The sequence below is a fragment of the Nerophis lumbriciformis genome, linkage group LG26, assembly GCF_033978685.3.
Source record: "Nerophis lumbriciformis linkage group LG26, RoL_Nlum_v2.1, whole genome shotgun sequence".
In the NCBI taxonomy this organism is placed as follows: domain Eukaryota; kingdom Metazoa; phylum Chordata; class Actinopteri; order Syngnathiformes; family Syngnathidae; genus Nerophis; species Nerophis lumbriciformis.
Window position 1 is genome coordinate 30030617 of NC_084573.2, and position 17630 is coordinate 30048246.

Here is a 17630-nt window from a genome sequence, read left to right on the forward strand (position 1 = left end):
CCACCACATTATTTACACTGGTCCAGACATTTTTTTTTTGTGGCCAGCTAAATTATTTTATGTTGCCCGCCACATAATTTACATTGGCCAGCAACAAAATATTTTATGTGGCCCGCCACATTATCTACAGTAACCCGCCACATTATCTACGGTGGCCCGCCACATTATTTACCCTGGCCCACCACATTATTTACAATAGCCCGCCACGTTATTTAAAGTGACCCACAACATTATTTACAGTGCCCCGCAACAAAATATTGTTTATGTGGCCCGCCACGTTATTTACATTTGCCCGCCACATTATTTACAGTGGCCCGCAACAAAATATTTTATATGGCCCGCCACGTTGTATGCAGTGGCCCTTCATGTTATATACAGTGGCCCGCCACATTATTTACGGTGGACCGCCACAATATTTACAGTGGCCTGCAACAAAATATTTTATGTGGCCCGTCACGTTATTTACGGTAGCCTGCCACATTATTTACACTGGTCCAGACATTTTTTTTTCGCGGCCAGATAATTTATTTGATGTTGCCAGCCACATAATTCACATTGGCCAGCAACAAAATATTTTATGTCGCCCGCCACATTATCTACAGTGGCCCGCCACATTATCTACAGTGGTCCGCCACGTTCTTTACCCTGGCCCACCACATTATTTACAATGGCCCGCCACCTTATTTAAAATGACCCGCAACAATATTTACAGTGGCCCGCAACAAAATATTTTTAATGGCCCGCCACATTATTTACAGTGGCCCGCAACAAAATATTTTATATGGCCCGCCACGTTATATGCAGTGGCCCTTCACGTTATATACAGTAACCCGCCACATTATTTACATTGGCCCGCAACAAAATACTTTATGTGGCCCGCCACGTTATATGCAGTGGCCCTTTACGTATTATACAGTGGCCCACCACGTTATTTACGGTGGCGCGCAACATTATTTACAGTGGCCCACAACTAAATATTTTATGTGGCCCGCCACGTTATATACAGTGGCCCGCCACATTATTTACGGTGGACTGCAACAAAATATTTTATGTGGCTCGTCACGTTATTTACGATAGCCCGTCACGTTATTTACACTGGTCCAGACATTTTTTTTTTCGCGGCCAGCTAAATTATTTTATGTTGCCCGCCACATAATTTACATTGGCCCGCAACAAAATATTTTATGTAGCCCGCCACGTTATTTACATTGACCCGCCACATTATTTACAGTGACCTGCAACATTATTTACAGTGGCCCGCAACAAAATATTTTAAGTGGCCCGACACGTTATTTACATTGGCCCGCCACATTATTTACAGTGGCCCGCAACAATATTTTACGTGGCCCGCCACGTTATATGGAGTGGCATGCCACATTATATGCAGTGGCCCGCCACATTATTTACGGTGGCCCGCAACAAAATATTTTAAGTGGACCGTCACGTTATTTACAGTAGCCTGCCACATTATTTACCCTGGTGCAGACATTTTTTCCGTGGCCAGCTAAATTATTTTTTGTTGCCCGCCACATTATTTACACTCGCCCGCAACAAAATATTTACTGTGGCCCGCCACGTTATTTACACTGGTCCAGACGTTATTTTTCGCGGCCATCTAAATTATTTTATGTTGCCCGCCACATTATTTACGGTGGCCCGCAACAAAATATTTTAAGTGGCCCGCCACGTTATATGCAGTGGCCCTTCACATTATTTACCGTGGCCCGCCACGTTATTTTCACTGGTCCAGACGTTATTTTTCGCGGCCATCTAAATTATTTTATGTTGCCCGCCACATTATTTACGGTGGCCCGCAACAAAATATTTTATGTGGCCCGCCACGTTATATACAGTGGCCCGCCACATTATTTACGGTGGACTGCAACAAAATATTTTATGTGGCTCGTCACGTTATTTACGATAGCCCGTCACGTTATTTACACTGGTCCAGACATTTTTTTTTTCGCGGCCAGCTAAATTATTTTATGTTGCCCGCCACATAATTTACATTGGCCCGCAACAAAATATTTTATGTAGCCCGCCACGTTATTTACATTGACCCACCACATTATTTACAGTGACCTGCAACATTATTTACAGTGGCCCGCAACAAAATATTTTAAGTGGCCCGACACGTTATTTACATTGGCCCGCAACAATATTTTACGTGGCCCGCCACATTATTTACGGTGGCCCGCAACAAAATATTTTAAGTGGCCCGTCACGTTATTTACAGTAGCCTGCCACGTTATTTACCCTGTTGCAGACATTTCTTCCGTGGCCAGCTAAATTATTTTTTGTTGCCCGCCACATTATTTACAGTGGCCCGCAACAAAATATTTACTGTAGCCCGCCACGTTATTTACACTGGTCCAGACGTTATTTTTCGCGGCCATCTAAATTATTTTATGTTGCCCGCCACATTATTTACAGTGGCCCGCAACAAAATATTTTATGTGGCCCGCCACGTTATATGCAGTGGCCCTTCACATTATTTACCGTGGCCCGCCACGTTATTTACACTGGTCCAGACGTTATTTTTCGCGGCCATCTAAATTATTTTATGTTGCCCGCCACATTATTTACGGTGGCCCGCAACAAAATATTTTATGTGGCCCGCCACGTTATTTACACTGGTCCAGACATTATTTTTCGCGGCCAGCTAAATTATTTTATGTTGCCCGCCACAATATTTATATGGCCTGTGAAAGGCTAGAAATAATAAAGCGCTTTCTGGGTCAATGCTTTTGTTTTTTTTTGTTTTTTCAATTTCAACAGAAAATGTACTACATGCATTTGCTTTTGTTCTACATTTTAGTTTAATCTAATCAAGCAATAATATTTTCTAAGCATTTTATTTTTATTTTTTGATTATCAATCCTACTTTAATATCTGCTTTTCACCTCGACCTACACTTTCGGAGCAAGTGGTAATAACACCACAATACTCCAAATGAGTTGCCCATGCAGACGGAGCGTTTGAGTGCAGACCATATTGCGGTGCTGTGGTTTGCACGCAGACGCCAGAACCATCCCTGAAGCGATGAGTCATATTTGCGTGCAGCAGCCGCAATAACCCCGTCATCTTTTTCCTTAGCGGATTGGTGGCGGCGCACGTTCATTTCCCCCTGATGGCTGTACGCTACTGTACAACAGGGGTAGATTTGCCGATGAAGACTTGTTGCACGCCATGTTTCAGGGGATTAAGCGGACTGACATCTACATGCTCGCCTTGCACAAAAGCATATTTGAAACAAAAATGGCACGCACTCTTTCAGCATTTAATCCTTAAAGTCTCACCCTTCAACTTTGTTTTTTTTCATTTTTTTCATTTTTTCCCCCAATTCATTTCTGCTGCCTTTACTCGTCCGATGTTTCGCCTTCACGCTTGAGTCCGGGTCACCTGTGTTGATTTACTGTCAAATCTTGCAGGATTATCAGTAATCCCGCAGCACCAAAATCTGTTTGCTGACAGCTGTGCTCCTCTGAAGCCATCGCTGCTCCCCTGCACACACTCTGGCCACGTAGCATGTCTTCCACTCTCTGACAGCCTACGCCTTATTTTGCTTTTTGACGAATGTAAAGGTGACTTAAGCATGTATTTAAGTCACAGAACTTTCCTCCAGAAGGTCTTATCTTTGTCCATGTGATGTCAGATGAAACAAAAATTTGGTCACAATACCCGGCAATATGTTTGGAGGAGAAAAGGTGAGGGCTTTAATCCCAGGAACACCATTCCTACCGTCAAGTATGGTGGTGGTAGTATTATGCTGTTTTGCTGCCAATGGTGCTTTACAGAGAGTAAATGGGACAATGAAAAAGGAGGATTACCTCCAAATTCTAAAATCATCAGCTCGGAGGTTGGGTCTTGGGCGCAGTTGGGTGTTCCAACAGGACAATGACCCCAAACACACGTCAAAAGTGGTAAAGGAATGGCTAAATCAGGCTAGAATTAAGGTTTTAGAATGGCCTTACCAAAGTCCTGACTTAATAAACGTGTGGACAATGCTGAAGAAACAAGTCCATGTCAGAAAACCAACAAATTTAGCTGAACTGCACCAATTTTGTCAAGAGGAGTGGTCAAAAATTCAACCAGAAGCTTGTGGATGGCTACCAAAAGCGTCTTATTGCAGTGAAACTTGCCAAGGGACAAATGTTTGTGCTGCAAACATTTGTTTTATCTACTACACCCAAAACCAGTGAAGTTGGCACGTTGTGTAAATGGTCAATAAAAACACAATAGAATGATTTGCAAATCCTTTTCAATTTATATTCAATTGAATAGACTGCAAAGACAAGATACTTAATGTTTGAACTGGAAAACTGTATTTTTTTGCAAATATTAGCTCATTTGGAATTTGATGCCTGCAACACGCTTCAAAAAAGCTGACACGAGTGGCAAAAAAGACTAAGCAAGTTGAGGAATGCTCATCAAACACTTATTTGGAACATCCCACTGGTGAACAGGCTAATTGGGAACAGGTGGGTGCCATGATTGGGGTATAAAAGCAGCTTCCATGAAATGCTCAGTCATTCACAAACAAGGATGGGGCGAGGGTCACCACTTTGTCAACAAATGCGTGAGCAAATTGTCGGGACAGTTTAAGAACACCCAGAAACGCCGCCGGCTTCGCTGGGCCTGAGCTCATCTAAGATGGACTGATGCAAAGTGGAAAAGTGTTCTGTGGTCTGACGAGTCCACATTTCAAATTGTTTTTGGAAACTGTGGACGTCGTCTTCTACGGACCAAAGAGGAAAAGAACCATCTGGACTGTTATACATGCAAAGTTGAAAAGCCAGCATTTGTGATGGTATGGGGGTGTATTAGTGCCCAAGGCTTGGGTAACTTACACATCTGTGGAGGCACCATTAATGCTGAAAGGTACATACAGGTTTTGGTGCAACATCCAAGCAACGTTATCATGGACGCCCCTGCTTATTTCAGCAAGACAATGCCAAGCCACGTGTTACATCAACGTGGCTTCATATTAAAAGAGTGCGGGTACTAGACTGGCCCGCCTGCAGTCCAGGCCTGTCTCCCATTGAAAATGTGTGGCGCACTATGAAGCCTAAAATACCACAACGGAGACCCCCGGACTGTTGAACAACTTAAGCAAGAATGGGAAAGAATTCCACCTGAGAAGCTTCAAAAAATGTTAACGTGTACTGAGTGTTGTTAAAAGGAAAGGTCATGTACCACAGTGGTAAAAATGCCCCTGTGCCAACTTTTTTGCTGCCATCAAATTCTAAGTTAATGATTATCTGAAAAAATAAAATAGGTTTCTCAGTTGGAACATTAAGTATCTTGTCTTTGCAGTCTAATCAATTGAATATAAGTTGAAAAGGATTTGCAAATCATTGTATTCTGTTTTTATTTACGAATTTACACAACGTGCCAACTTCACTGGTTTTGGGATTTGTATTATAGTTTTTTTTAAATGTTTTATAGTTTTTATGATAAACATGTTATTATTCATAACCAGCCCCCCACCTTTGTCAAAATCTCCCCCAATCTTGTCCCATTCGTTTTTGCTACGCTTGTGCTCATACTTGCCAACCCTCCCGAATTTTCCGGGAGACTCCCGAAATTCAGCGCCTCTCCCGAAAACCTCCCGGGACAAATATTCTCCCGAAAATCTACCGATTTTCAGCCGGAGCTGGAGGCCACGCCCCCTCCAGCTCCATGCGGACCTGAGTGAGGACAGCCTTTTCTTTATGACAACAGGGGTGACAAGAACTAAATCATCCAGACTAGAGATAAATTGTATTATTATGTTTATCTTACCTAATAATAAATATATTTATTAATTTAAACATTTTTTTTTTAAATACATTTTTACTATATTTTGCTAAAAACATCAAAATTAATTGTATTTTTATTTGTATTTTATACTCCTTATTACATCCAGCCATATAATTATACATTAAAATAAACATATTTGAAATCATTAATTTTAAATGATCATAATTCATTTAAAATGACCATATTTAATTATTAAAATAATTGCTTGTTTATCAACAACTTTAGCATTTTTTTTGTTACATTTTGAAGCTCTCAGAAACCAAGTTATGTTATATTCCTTAAGATTTATTTATGCAAGTTTGAAGTATCAATTATCTAAACACAGTTTTGTTTGCATATTTTCATGATGTATATATATATATATATATATATATATATATATATATATATATATATATATATATGTATGTATATATATATATATATATGTATATATATATATATATGTATATATATATATATATATATATGTATATATATATATATATATATATATATATATATGTATGTATGTATGTATGTATGAATATATATATATATATATATGTATATATGTATGTATGTATGTATGTATGAATATATATATATATATATATATATATCAATCAATCTTTATTTTAATCTTTATTTGTATATATGTATATATGTATATATATATATATATATATATATATATATGTATATATACATATATATGTGTATATATGTATATATATGTATATGTATATATATGTATATATGTATATGTATATATGTATATATATATATATATATACATATATTTATATGTGTGTATATATATATATATATATATATATATATATATATATATATATATATATATGTATATTTATATATATATATGTATGTACATTTATATGTATATGTATGTATATGTAAGTATATATATATATGTATGAAATACTTGACTTGGTGAATTCTAGCTGTCAATATACTCCTCCCCTCTTAACCACGCCCCCGCCATCAACCACGCCCCCGTCCCACCCCGGACCACGCCCCCCAGCCCCCCACCTCCCGAAATCGGAGGTCTCAAGGTTGGCAAGTATGCTTGTGCTGCAATAATTCAGATGTGTGCTGTTGTGGTTTTTAAGTCATTCTAAAATACATTTTGACTCGTGATGTCATCCAGCCCCTTCACCGTGTCAAAATCACCCCCGTTTTGTCCCATTTGTTTGTGCTACATTTGCGCTGCAAAACAGTTATTAAAGTGAAGTGAATTATATTTATATAGCGCTTTTCTCTAGTGACTCAAAGCGCTTTTACATAGTGAAACCCAATATCTAAGTTACATTTTTAAACCAGTGTGGGTGGCACTGGGAGCAGGTGGGTAAAGTGTCTTGCCCAAGTACACAACGGCAGTGACTAGGATGGCAAAAGCGGGGATCGAACCTGGAACCCTCAAGTTGCTGGCACGGCCACTCTACCAACCGAGCTATACCGCCCCCTAGTCAATCATACCCAGCCCCCTACCCCACTTACCTGGTCAAAACCTTCCCAAACCTGTTTTTTTTGTATAATATAGTCGCGTTATGATTCATAACCAGCCTCCTCACCTAATCTAGTTTTATGTTAACGTTTTATGGGCCTGGCTATGAATCATGAAATATTAAGGACATATAAATTACAATAGACAAGATAATTTACAGCACTAACTTATGGCACACTTTTGGGGAGATTTTGACAAGGTGTGTTGGGATGGGGGGGTGTCATCTTCACACAGGGGGCTGAATTATATTCACCGAATTATATTGAGTCTATTCACAGCAGACTGCCTCTCATGAAGAATCATTACCCATTTTGACATCACTAAATAAAATACGTTTCAGTTCGATCCTTTTTCCTTTTCATTATTTATTTCAAACACAACACAAACAGCAAAATGTTGTTTTCGCTGACGGCAAATTGATCTTCAGTGAGTAACTTACCCAGACAAATAAGTGCCCAAACAACAAGATATGAGTTTTATCGATCCACTTTTTTGGTAAAACAAGCCGACCGGTATTGTTTTTGTTTATTGAGATCCCTATCACCTTTGACAATAGCAGCCATTATTCTTCCTGGGGTCTAAATTCTAAAAAAATGCTTTGATACACATACAACAATAATGCACAATGGAATGCACACACATTCATACATGACAGACGGGCTTAATCGGGGCCCTAAGCAAAAAAAGTGTGTAAACAATTATTTTCTACTCAAACTTGAATGCAGGTTTTGTACTGAAACAAAATTCAGTCGGGAAAAAGAAAGTATATATATATATATATATATATATATATATATATATATATATATATATATATATATATATATGTATCTATATACACATATATATATGTATGTGTATATATATGTATATGTATATATATGTATGTGTATATATATATATGTATATATATATATATTTATATACATATATATACATTTATATATATACATATATATATAAAATATATATATGTATATATATATATATGTGCATGTATATATATATATATATATGTATATATGTATATATATATTCATTCATATATATATTTATATACATATATATATACATTTATATATATATATATATATATATATATATATATATATATATATATATATATATATATATATATATATATATATATATATATATATGTATATATATATGCAGAATATATATATATATATATGCAGAATATATATATACAGAACAAATACCCAGAACCCCTTGCAGCACTAACTCTTCCGGGACGCTACAATATACACCCCCCCGCTACCCCCTAGACATTAAACAAAAGTAATTACAACTAGAAAACTCCCATGAACATTTAGGCCGGCCTGCTCAATGTGCTGTGAACCTCTGGCCCGGAGTTGATTGAAGCTAAAAAGCTAGCATAAAACATAGAAATGCTAACATTAGCTTGTTATAATGCGAACACTTGCAAGATGGAGACAAGTCTCCAAATCCATGAATTGTAGGTTTCAATGATCAAAATTAGCCCAAAATACTAGCATGCTAATGTTAGCATGATAACATATGGTTAAAGTACTTCGAAGATGGCGGCAACTTATCAAAATCCATGATTTTTAATTTAAAATGTATATAATTAGCTAAAATACATAGCATGCTACCTGACAGTTAGGTTTACCATTTTAATTTAAGATTATTTAAATTCATAAACTCACAGACTGACTCACCACATTAAACTCTAACATGAAAACAAGAGACATTAACATCATTCCCCCTCTAAAACCAACATACCCAATCCAAACGTATGTTTAAAAAAAAATACTGAATGCTGAACAGACTAGGCGACACAACGTCCGCCAGAAATAATGAATATTAGATTTAATTTGTTACGCCTTTTTCATTATAGCAAATGTTTAAGTGCGAGAGGACAAACCAATATTTAAAAACAATAACATTTTGTTTCCTGACACCTGTGTTTTTGTCTCAGGTGGTGTACAAAAACAACGATATCCGCCTGGAGCTTTCCCGCCTGGCCCGGATCGTGGACCCCAAGATGAAACTGCAAGGCGACGTGGTCTTTAAGTGCGAAAACGTTCCCACCTTGGACCCCATCAGCTTCGAGACCCCGGACTCCTACCTGGCTCTGCCAAAGTGGAACACCAAACGGGTGGGCTCCATCTCCTTCGACTTCCGAACTTCGGAGCCCGACGGCTTGATTCTTTTCACCCACGGCAAGCCCCAGGAGCGCCGCGACGCCAAGTCCCAGAAGACAAAGAAGGTGGACTTCTTTGCCGTGGAGCTTCTGGACGGAGTGCTGTATTTGGTGCTGGACATGGGCTCTGGAACCATCAAGGTCAAAGCCACGCAGGCGAAGGTCAACGAAGGCAGCTGGCACCATGTGGACATCCAGAGAGACGGCCGCTCAGGTAAGGAAGTGCAACGTGCGCCAAGTTTTGTTCCGATCAGGGTTTTATCATGCCGATTAGGGCAGGACCATTATGGCAAAAATAATAAACTCACAACAAATTACTGTCAGGTTCAAACACCAAACTATCTATTACACAAGACAACAAGAAGGAATCAAGCAGAGACAGAGTTGAATTTTACTCGTGAGGAGAGACGTATTGGGCTGTACACTAAGTTACAGTTTCCTTCTACACTCTAAGGTACAGCACCACGTGCTCCTCTATTTATTCGGGAGGTCCCTAGTTAACATCACTGAGGCTGCTTCTGAAGGGAGCAGCCCCAGTAGACACAATACATGATTATTCAGAATGGAAATGTGCTGACACTCGTGATTTCGCCCTGTTTCGGATTTGTCTGCGTTGAGGTACTCGATGTCCGTCCTTGGCTGTCAGCAGACAGGGTCTGGAAACAAACTGCTGACACGAGACAACTCGCAAAGCAAGATTACAAGTTGTGCCTTAGCACGGATGGAAAAGTACCACTTCAGCGCAATTGATAATAACTATAGCAGGGGTCACCAACGCGGTGCCCGCGGGCACCGGGTCGCCCGTAAGGACCAGATGAGTCGCCCGCTGGCCTGTTCTAAAAATAGCTCAAATAGCAGCACTTACCAGTGAGCTGCCTCTATTTTTTAAATTGTATTTGTTTACTAGCAAGCTGGTCTCGCTTTGCTCGACATTTTTAATTCTAAGAGAGACAAAACTCAAATAGAATTTGAAAATCCAAGAAAATATTTTAAAGACTTGGTCTTCACTTGTTTAAATAAATTAATTTACTTTGCTTCTTATAACTTTCCGAAAGACAATTTTAGAGAAAAAATACAACCTTAAAAATAATTTTAGGATTTTTAAACACATATAGCTTTTTACCTTTTAAATTCCTTCCTCTTCTTTCCTGACAATTTAAATCAATGTTCAAGTAAAAAAAAAAATGTTATTGTAAAGAATAATACATTTTAATTTAATTTAATTAAAAAAAAAAATTCTGGCAAATCTAGAAAATCTGTAAAATTAAATTTAAATCTTATTTCAAAGTCTTTTGAATTTCTTTTTACATTTTTGTTCTGGAAAATCTAGAAGAAATAATGATTTGTCTTTGTTAGAAATATAGCTTGATCCAATTTGTTATATATTCTAACACAGTGCAGATTGGATGTTTACCTATTTAAAACATGCCATCAAAAAATGAATCATCATCTAAACATTAAACATCTAAAATTAATCTTAATCAGGAAAAATTATTAATGATGTTCCATAAATCCTTTTATTTATTTATTTTCAAAAAGATTCTAATTAGCTAGTTTTTCTCTTCTTTTTTTCGGTTGAATTTTGAATTTTAAAAAGTCGAAATTGAAGATAAACTATGTTTCAAAATTTAATTTTCATGTTTTTCGTGTTTTCTCCTGTTTTAAACCGTTCAATCAAGTGTTTTTTTTCATCATTTATTCTCTACAAAAAACCTTCCGTAAAAGGAAAAAAAAATTGAGAGTTAACTTTTGTATTTTACATGAGTTATTATTTGTACAAACATGGTGCAAAGTAATTCATGATTTGTTAAAAAAATTTCGTGGCTCGCTAGTTAAAATGGGATATTGTGATTTCACAAGACTGTCTTAGAAGTGATCATTTGAAAATGTTCAATTTGAAAAATGTGCAATTCGAGAAAATATAAAAATAAAGTGTTGCATATTGATATTTATCTGTTTCTATATTTATTTATTGTGAGAAATCATTAAGATGATCAGTGTTTCCACAAAGATAAATATCATTCATTATTAATAATAACATAGAGTTAAAGGTAAATTGAGCAAATTGGCTATTTCTGGCAATTTATTTAAGTGTGTATCAAACTGGTAGCCCTTCGCATTAATCAGTACCCAAGAAGTAGCTCTTGGTTTCAAAAAGGTTGGTGACCCCTGAACTATAGCAACGGCCTTTAAGCATAATGTCATGTCTGTATTATCATGTTTTGTTTTAAGTCATGTTTTGTTTAGTTTCCGTCTTTCACTCCCTTGTCTGGTCACCATAGCAACCATTAGTTTTCACCTGTCACGTCACGCACCTGTTTCACGTTTTGAGTCACGCACCTGCTTTCACTAATCATGTCCATAGTATTTAAGTTCAGTGTTTTTCAGTTTTTCTTTCTGACGACCTCGCACCCCATACCACTCCACATTTATGCTACGTCCATTGTTTCATATGTCCATGTTCACGCTGCTCCTTTTTTGTCCAACCCAAGTAAGTTTTTGTTCCATGTTTATACTTTTTTTGTTTTTCATAGTTTATTCTCCGCCACTGTGCGTGCTTTTCATTTGTACTTTTTGCTATAGTCTTTTGTTTTTTCATAGTTTATTCTCCGCCACTGTGCGCGCTTTCATTTATTCCTTTTTTTAATAAAATTAAATAAATCATGTACCTTGGTTCCCGTCTCGCCCGTGCCAATTTTCCGCTGCATCCTGGAAAAGCAAACACCCCGGACCAAGTCCTGACAGTAGGTCGTCAGCAGACCCGCTTTTCCGCAAGGAAGTTGGCCGAGTTGGACAATGCGGACGAGGCTTCTTGGGCGGTCCTGTGCGCGATGGAGGAGGAAACTCGGCGCTACTCCTCCGTGGAGTACAGAAACTCCATTTGGTCCCAGGAATGGGAGGACGCAGCGCCGCAGTGCCGGAAGCGCCGCTCCCGACGAAGGACTTCAGGAAGAACTTCCGCGAGCCAGCAGGACACGCCGCTCCCACAAGCCCCTCCCCCTCCGGGCGGAAGCAAGCAGCAGCCAGCCCGGCTTCGCCCGGATGACATCACAGCCCAGGATTTTTTTTCCAACTCTTTTTCTTTTGATTCCCCGCTCCCCAGGACTCAAGCCACACCCAAGACACAAAACAATTTTTTTTCACCCACTCAATCCCAGGCACAAGAAAGACAATTTGGCCAAAATAAAGGGGACATTTCTGCCCTCCCCCGCCCACCCCTACAGAGAGTTCCAGACCGCAGGGAGCGCGTCTGGTATCCGCCCCTTGAGGGGGGGGCTGGGGTCAGGAGCTGTGTTGGTGGGGTGGCTCGGCATCACCATGCCAAGCCACAGCCTCCCTCACGGCCGCCACCACCAGTCTACCGACCTGTCAAGCCACAGCCTCCAGCACGACCGCCCTCACCAGTCTTTCGATCTGCCAAGCCGCAACCCCCAGCTAGGCCACCTCCACCTGCACCAAGGCTAGCACCTGTTGCCGCACCAGCTCCACCATGCCAAGTTCCTCGCCAAGCTCCGGTACCAGCTCCACGACGCCAAGCTCCGGTACCAGCTCCACGACGCCGAGCTCCGGTACCAGCTCCACGACGCCAAGCTCCGGTACCAGCTCCACGACGCCAAGTGCCGCCAGTCGCAGCTCCACGACGCCAAGTGCCGCCAGTCGCAGCTCCACGACGCCAAGTGCCGCCAGTCGCAGCTCCACGACGCCAAGTGCCGCCAGTCGCAGCTCCACGACGCCAAGTGCCGCCAGTCGCAGCTCCACGACGCCAAGTGCCGCCAGTCGCAGCTCCACGACGCCAAGTGCCGCCAGTCGCAGCTCCACGACGCCAAGTGCCGCCAGTCGCAGCTCCACGACGCCAAGTGCCGCCAGTCGCAGCTCCACGACGCCAAGACCCGCCATGCCAAGACCAAGACCCGCCATGCCAAGACCAAGACCCGCCATGCCAAGACCAAGACCCGCCATGCCAAGACCAAGACCCGCCATGCCAAGACCAAGACCCGCCATGCCAAGACCAAGACCCGCCATGCCAAGACCAAGACCCGCCATGCCAAGACCAAGACTCGCCATGCCAAGACCAAGACCAAGACCCACACCAAGACCAAGACCCACACCAAGACCAAGACCCACACCAAGACCAAGACCCGCCATGCCAAGACCCACACCAAGACCAAGACCCACGCCGAGCTTCGCCGCTGGACGCGTCACGCCGAGCTTCGCCGCTGGACGCGTCACGCCGAGCTTCGCCGCCTGACTTGCCACGCCGAGCTGCCACACCTGCCAAGTTGACGACGCGCCTGCCTCCTCGTCGGCTATGGATATGGCCGCTACCTGGTCGCCCGCCACGCCAAGTGCGCCCACCTCCCAGTCGGCCACGAATGTGGCCATTCCCTGGGCGCCCGCCTCGCCTGCTGCAGCGACGTTCCACTCGCCGCCGCCACCTAACTCTGCCCCGGTGGATACGGGGACACGTGGTCTGGCGATCCACCGCCATGTCCCCCTCCCGCCCTCCCATGACTTTTGTTAAGTTTTGGACATCTGGTATCTGTCCTTAAGGGAGGGGTTCTGTCATGTCTGTATTATCATGTTTTGTTTTAAGTCATGTTTTGTTTAGTTTCCGTCTTTCACTCCCTTGTCTGGTCACCATAGCAACCATTAGTTTTCACCTGTCACGTCACGCACCTGTTTCACGTTTTGAGTCACGCACCTGCTTTCACTAATCATGTCCATAGTATTTAAGTTCAGTGTTTTTCAGTTTTTCTTTCTGACGACCTCGCACCCCATACCACTCCACATTTATGCTACGTCCATTGTTTCATATGTCCATGTTCACGCTGCTCCTTTTTTGTCCAACCCAAGTAAGTTTTTGTTCCATGTTTATACTTTTTTTGTTTTTCATAGTTTATTCTCCGCCACTGTGCGTGCTTTTCATTTGTACTTTTTGCTATAGTCTTTTGTTTTTTCATAGTTTATTCTCCGCCACTGTGCGCGCTTTCATTTATTCCTTTTTTTAATAAAATTAAATAAATCATGTACCTTGGTTCCCGTCTCGCCCGTGCCAATTTTCCGCTGCATCCTGGAAAAGCAAACACCCCGGACCAAGTCCTGACACATAAGAGTTGTGTGATAACTTATACATAATTATTCTAACATTTACACACCTGCAAATCAGATGGAAAATTAAAGGGAACATTGTTTGGGGGTATCCATAACACAGCGATAGGGAGAAGTTTTTATTTACACGATGAGTCGGGTGTGTCTTGACCTTCGCCGAACCCCTGAGACCAACTCACCGAACCCCTAGGGTTCAATCGAACACAGGTTAAGAACCACTGCTCTAACCAAATTCCTTCATTTGAAAACATGAGTATTTATTGTACCACCAAAACTCAACTTTTAATATTAATTAAAAGAACAACAGTAATAAATTAGTGTCAAATAATAATAATAATAATAAAAAACAATAGATGTATAACAAAACCGTAAAATTCATTTATTCGGTTATAATTTGTTTTATTCATTTAAAAAAAAACAAAAAAAAACTTTTACACTTATTTTACCACCATAGTGTGTGCTTGTTGTGTCATAAATGCAATTTGATAAAATTCAAAAATCCTCACAGTTTTGACCATTTATATTCATATTTTAAGTCAAAAGCATAATAATTGTGTAAATGTACCAATCGACCTTTATTGTGTTAGCGCAGTAAGACCTGATGTGGCGCACGGCGCTGTTATTGTGAAAGGGGTGAGTTAAGTTAAAGTACCAATGATTGTCACACACATACTAGGTGTGGTGAAATTTGACCCATCCTCTTGTTTCTCTCGTATTACCACTCGCACCACAGCTAACGTTACCCATGCCGCTACCCCTCTGCTCGGCGAGGGCGTATACGTATGACGTATGTAAGAAGGTGCGCTTGTTTTACGTCTCCGTGAGAAGGAGAGACAAGAAAGAGTGAGAAACGCCTGTAGTGTAATGCCCGCAGCTAAAAGCAACAGCGTGAGAACGTATACTCGAATATCACGATATAGTCATTTTCTATATCGCACAGAGACAAACCCGCGGTATATCGAGTATATCGATATATCGCCCAGCCCTAGTTCGGGCTCAAAAATATAACATCCTGGATCATAATTTTTCCCAAAGTAATCGTCGTTGGCTCTCACAAAGTCTGCATGATTAGCATTGTTGTTGATGGGGAAGGGATCTGTGGTTCTTCCTGTACGTCATGGATAACGGGACTGGCTCCCTCATTAACTCTCAAAATGTCTCGGAAATTTCCGAAGGATTGATACTATTTTGATCATATCAATTTGTCCGCAAACTTTGAATGTATTTTGGCGACATAAATCAGATATACAGTCGTGGTCAAAAGTTTACATACACTTGTAAAGAACATAATGTCAACTTTTATTTTTTTGTGATAGAGTGATTGGAGCACATACTTGTTGGTCACAAAAAAACATTCATGAAGTTTGGTTCTTTTATGAATTTATTATGGGTCTACTGAAAATGTGAGCAAATCTGCTGGGTCAAAAGTATACATACAGCAATGTTAATATTTGCTTACATGTCCTTTGGCAAGTTTCACTGCAATAAGGCGCTTTTGGTAGCCATCCACAAGCTTCTGCTTGAATTTTTGAACATTCCTCTTGACAAAATTGGTGCAGTTCAGCTAAATGTGTTGGTTTTCTGACATGGACTTGTTTCTTCAGCATTGTCCACACGTTTAATCCAGGACTTTGGGAAGGACATTCTAAAACCTTCATTCTAGCCTGATTTAGCCATTCCTTTACCACTTTTGACGTGTGTTTGGGATCATTGTCCTGTTGGAACACCCAACTGCGCCCAAGACCCAACTGATGATTTTAGGTTGTCCTGAAGAATTTGGAGGTAATCCTCCTTTTTTTATTGTCCCATTTAAAGCACCAGTTCCATTGGCAGCAAAACAGGCCCAGAGCATAATACTACCACCACCATGCTTGACGGTAGGCATAGTGTTCCTGGGATTAAAGAGCTCACCTTTTCTCCTCCAAACATATTGCTGGGTATTGTGGCCAAACAGCTCATTTTTTTGTTTCATCTGACCACAGAACTTTCCTCCAGAAGGTCTTATGCGTCATCTTTTCAGTAGATCCATAATAAATTCATAAAAGAACCAAACTTCATGAATGTTTTTTGTGACAAACAAGTCTGTGTATGTGAACTTTTAACCACGACTGTATATGTTAATAGCTTCAATATAGAGGAAACTTGTTTTTCCACTCGACTGCTACTTTAAATTGCCATAAATGTGCCACCAACACGAATCGGGGACATGTTTATTTGCGTAAACACAAGGCTGCCTGTGTGACTTCCTGTTTTGGGCACACACACATCACTTCACGGTCATATTTCCTTCACGTCGAAGTTGCATATTGTGTTTGTAATATGAACTACGACTTTATAAAAAGGTCGGATTTAGCAAATTATACCACAGTAATCCCGAGGTACTTCAGTGAAAGCATATTTTTGTGCATATCTTCTGTTTTGATGAACTTTTAATACCGTAATACCTGCGAATGAGATGCACATATTGATTTGAGCATTTAAGCGCATCTCCACACACACTTGCTGACGATTTAAACCGAGTTGGAGGGAAGCTTTAACATGTGTCCTCAATCTTTTAAACCCGACCTGTACAAGCTTAATCTATTTCGTTCAAAGCCCAAATAAATATGTGATTTTCATACATTTTGAGCTTTATTCAGATTCTTCAGTTCTATGGTTGCCTAGGACAGGGGTCGGCAACCTTTACCACTCAAAGAGCCATTTTGACCCGTTTCCACAAATTAAAGAAAACAATGGGAGCCACAAAACTCTTTTGAAATTTAAAATGAAATAACACTACATACAAAGTTTTTTTTTGCTTTGTGCTATGTATAAACCAGGGGTCTCAGACATGCGGCCCGCACCTTAATATGGAAATGTAATGTTAGTGCGGCCCGCGAGTTTTATATGAAGGGCACTTGACAGCGTCACACTTGCCAACCCTCCCGATTTTTCCGGTAGACTCCCGAAGTTCAGGGAAACTATTCTCTCGAATGTCTGCTTATTTTCACCCAAACAACAATAATAAGGGCGTGTCGTGATGTC

The 17630-nt window shown here is 40.4% G+C and overlaps 1 protein-coding gene across 10 annotated transcripts in view; it reads left to right on the forward strand.

Annotated features, from left to right (window-relative positions):
* The window catches only part of nrxn3b (neurexin 3b), a 1114596-nt gene that overhangs the window by 498135 nt on the left and 598831 nt on the right, over positions 1-17630 (forward strand). For all 10 annotated transcript variants that reach the window (XM_061987032.2, XM_061987031.2, XM_061987039.2 and 7 more), the window contains one exon: positions 9273-9711. In XM_061987032.2, coding sequence (XP_061843016.1) covers positions 9273-9711 — 439 coding nt within the window. The remainder of the gene's footprint in view (positions 1-9272; positions 9712-17630) is intronic.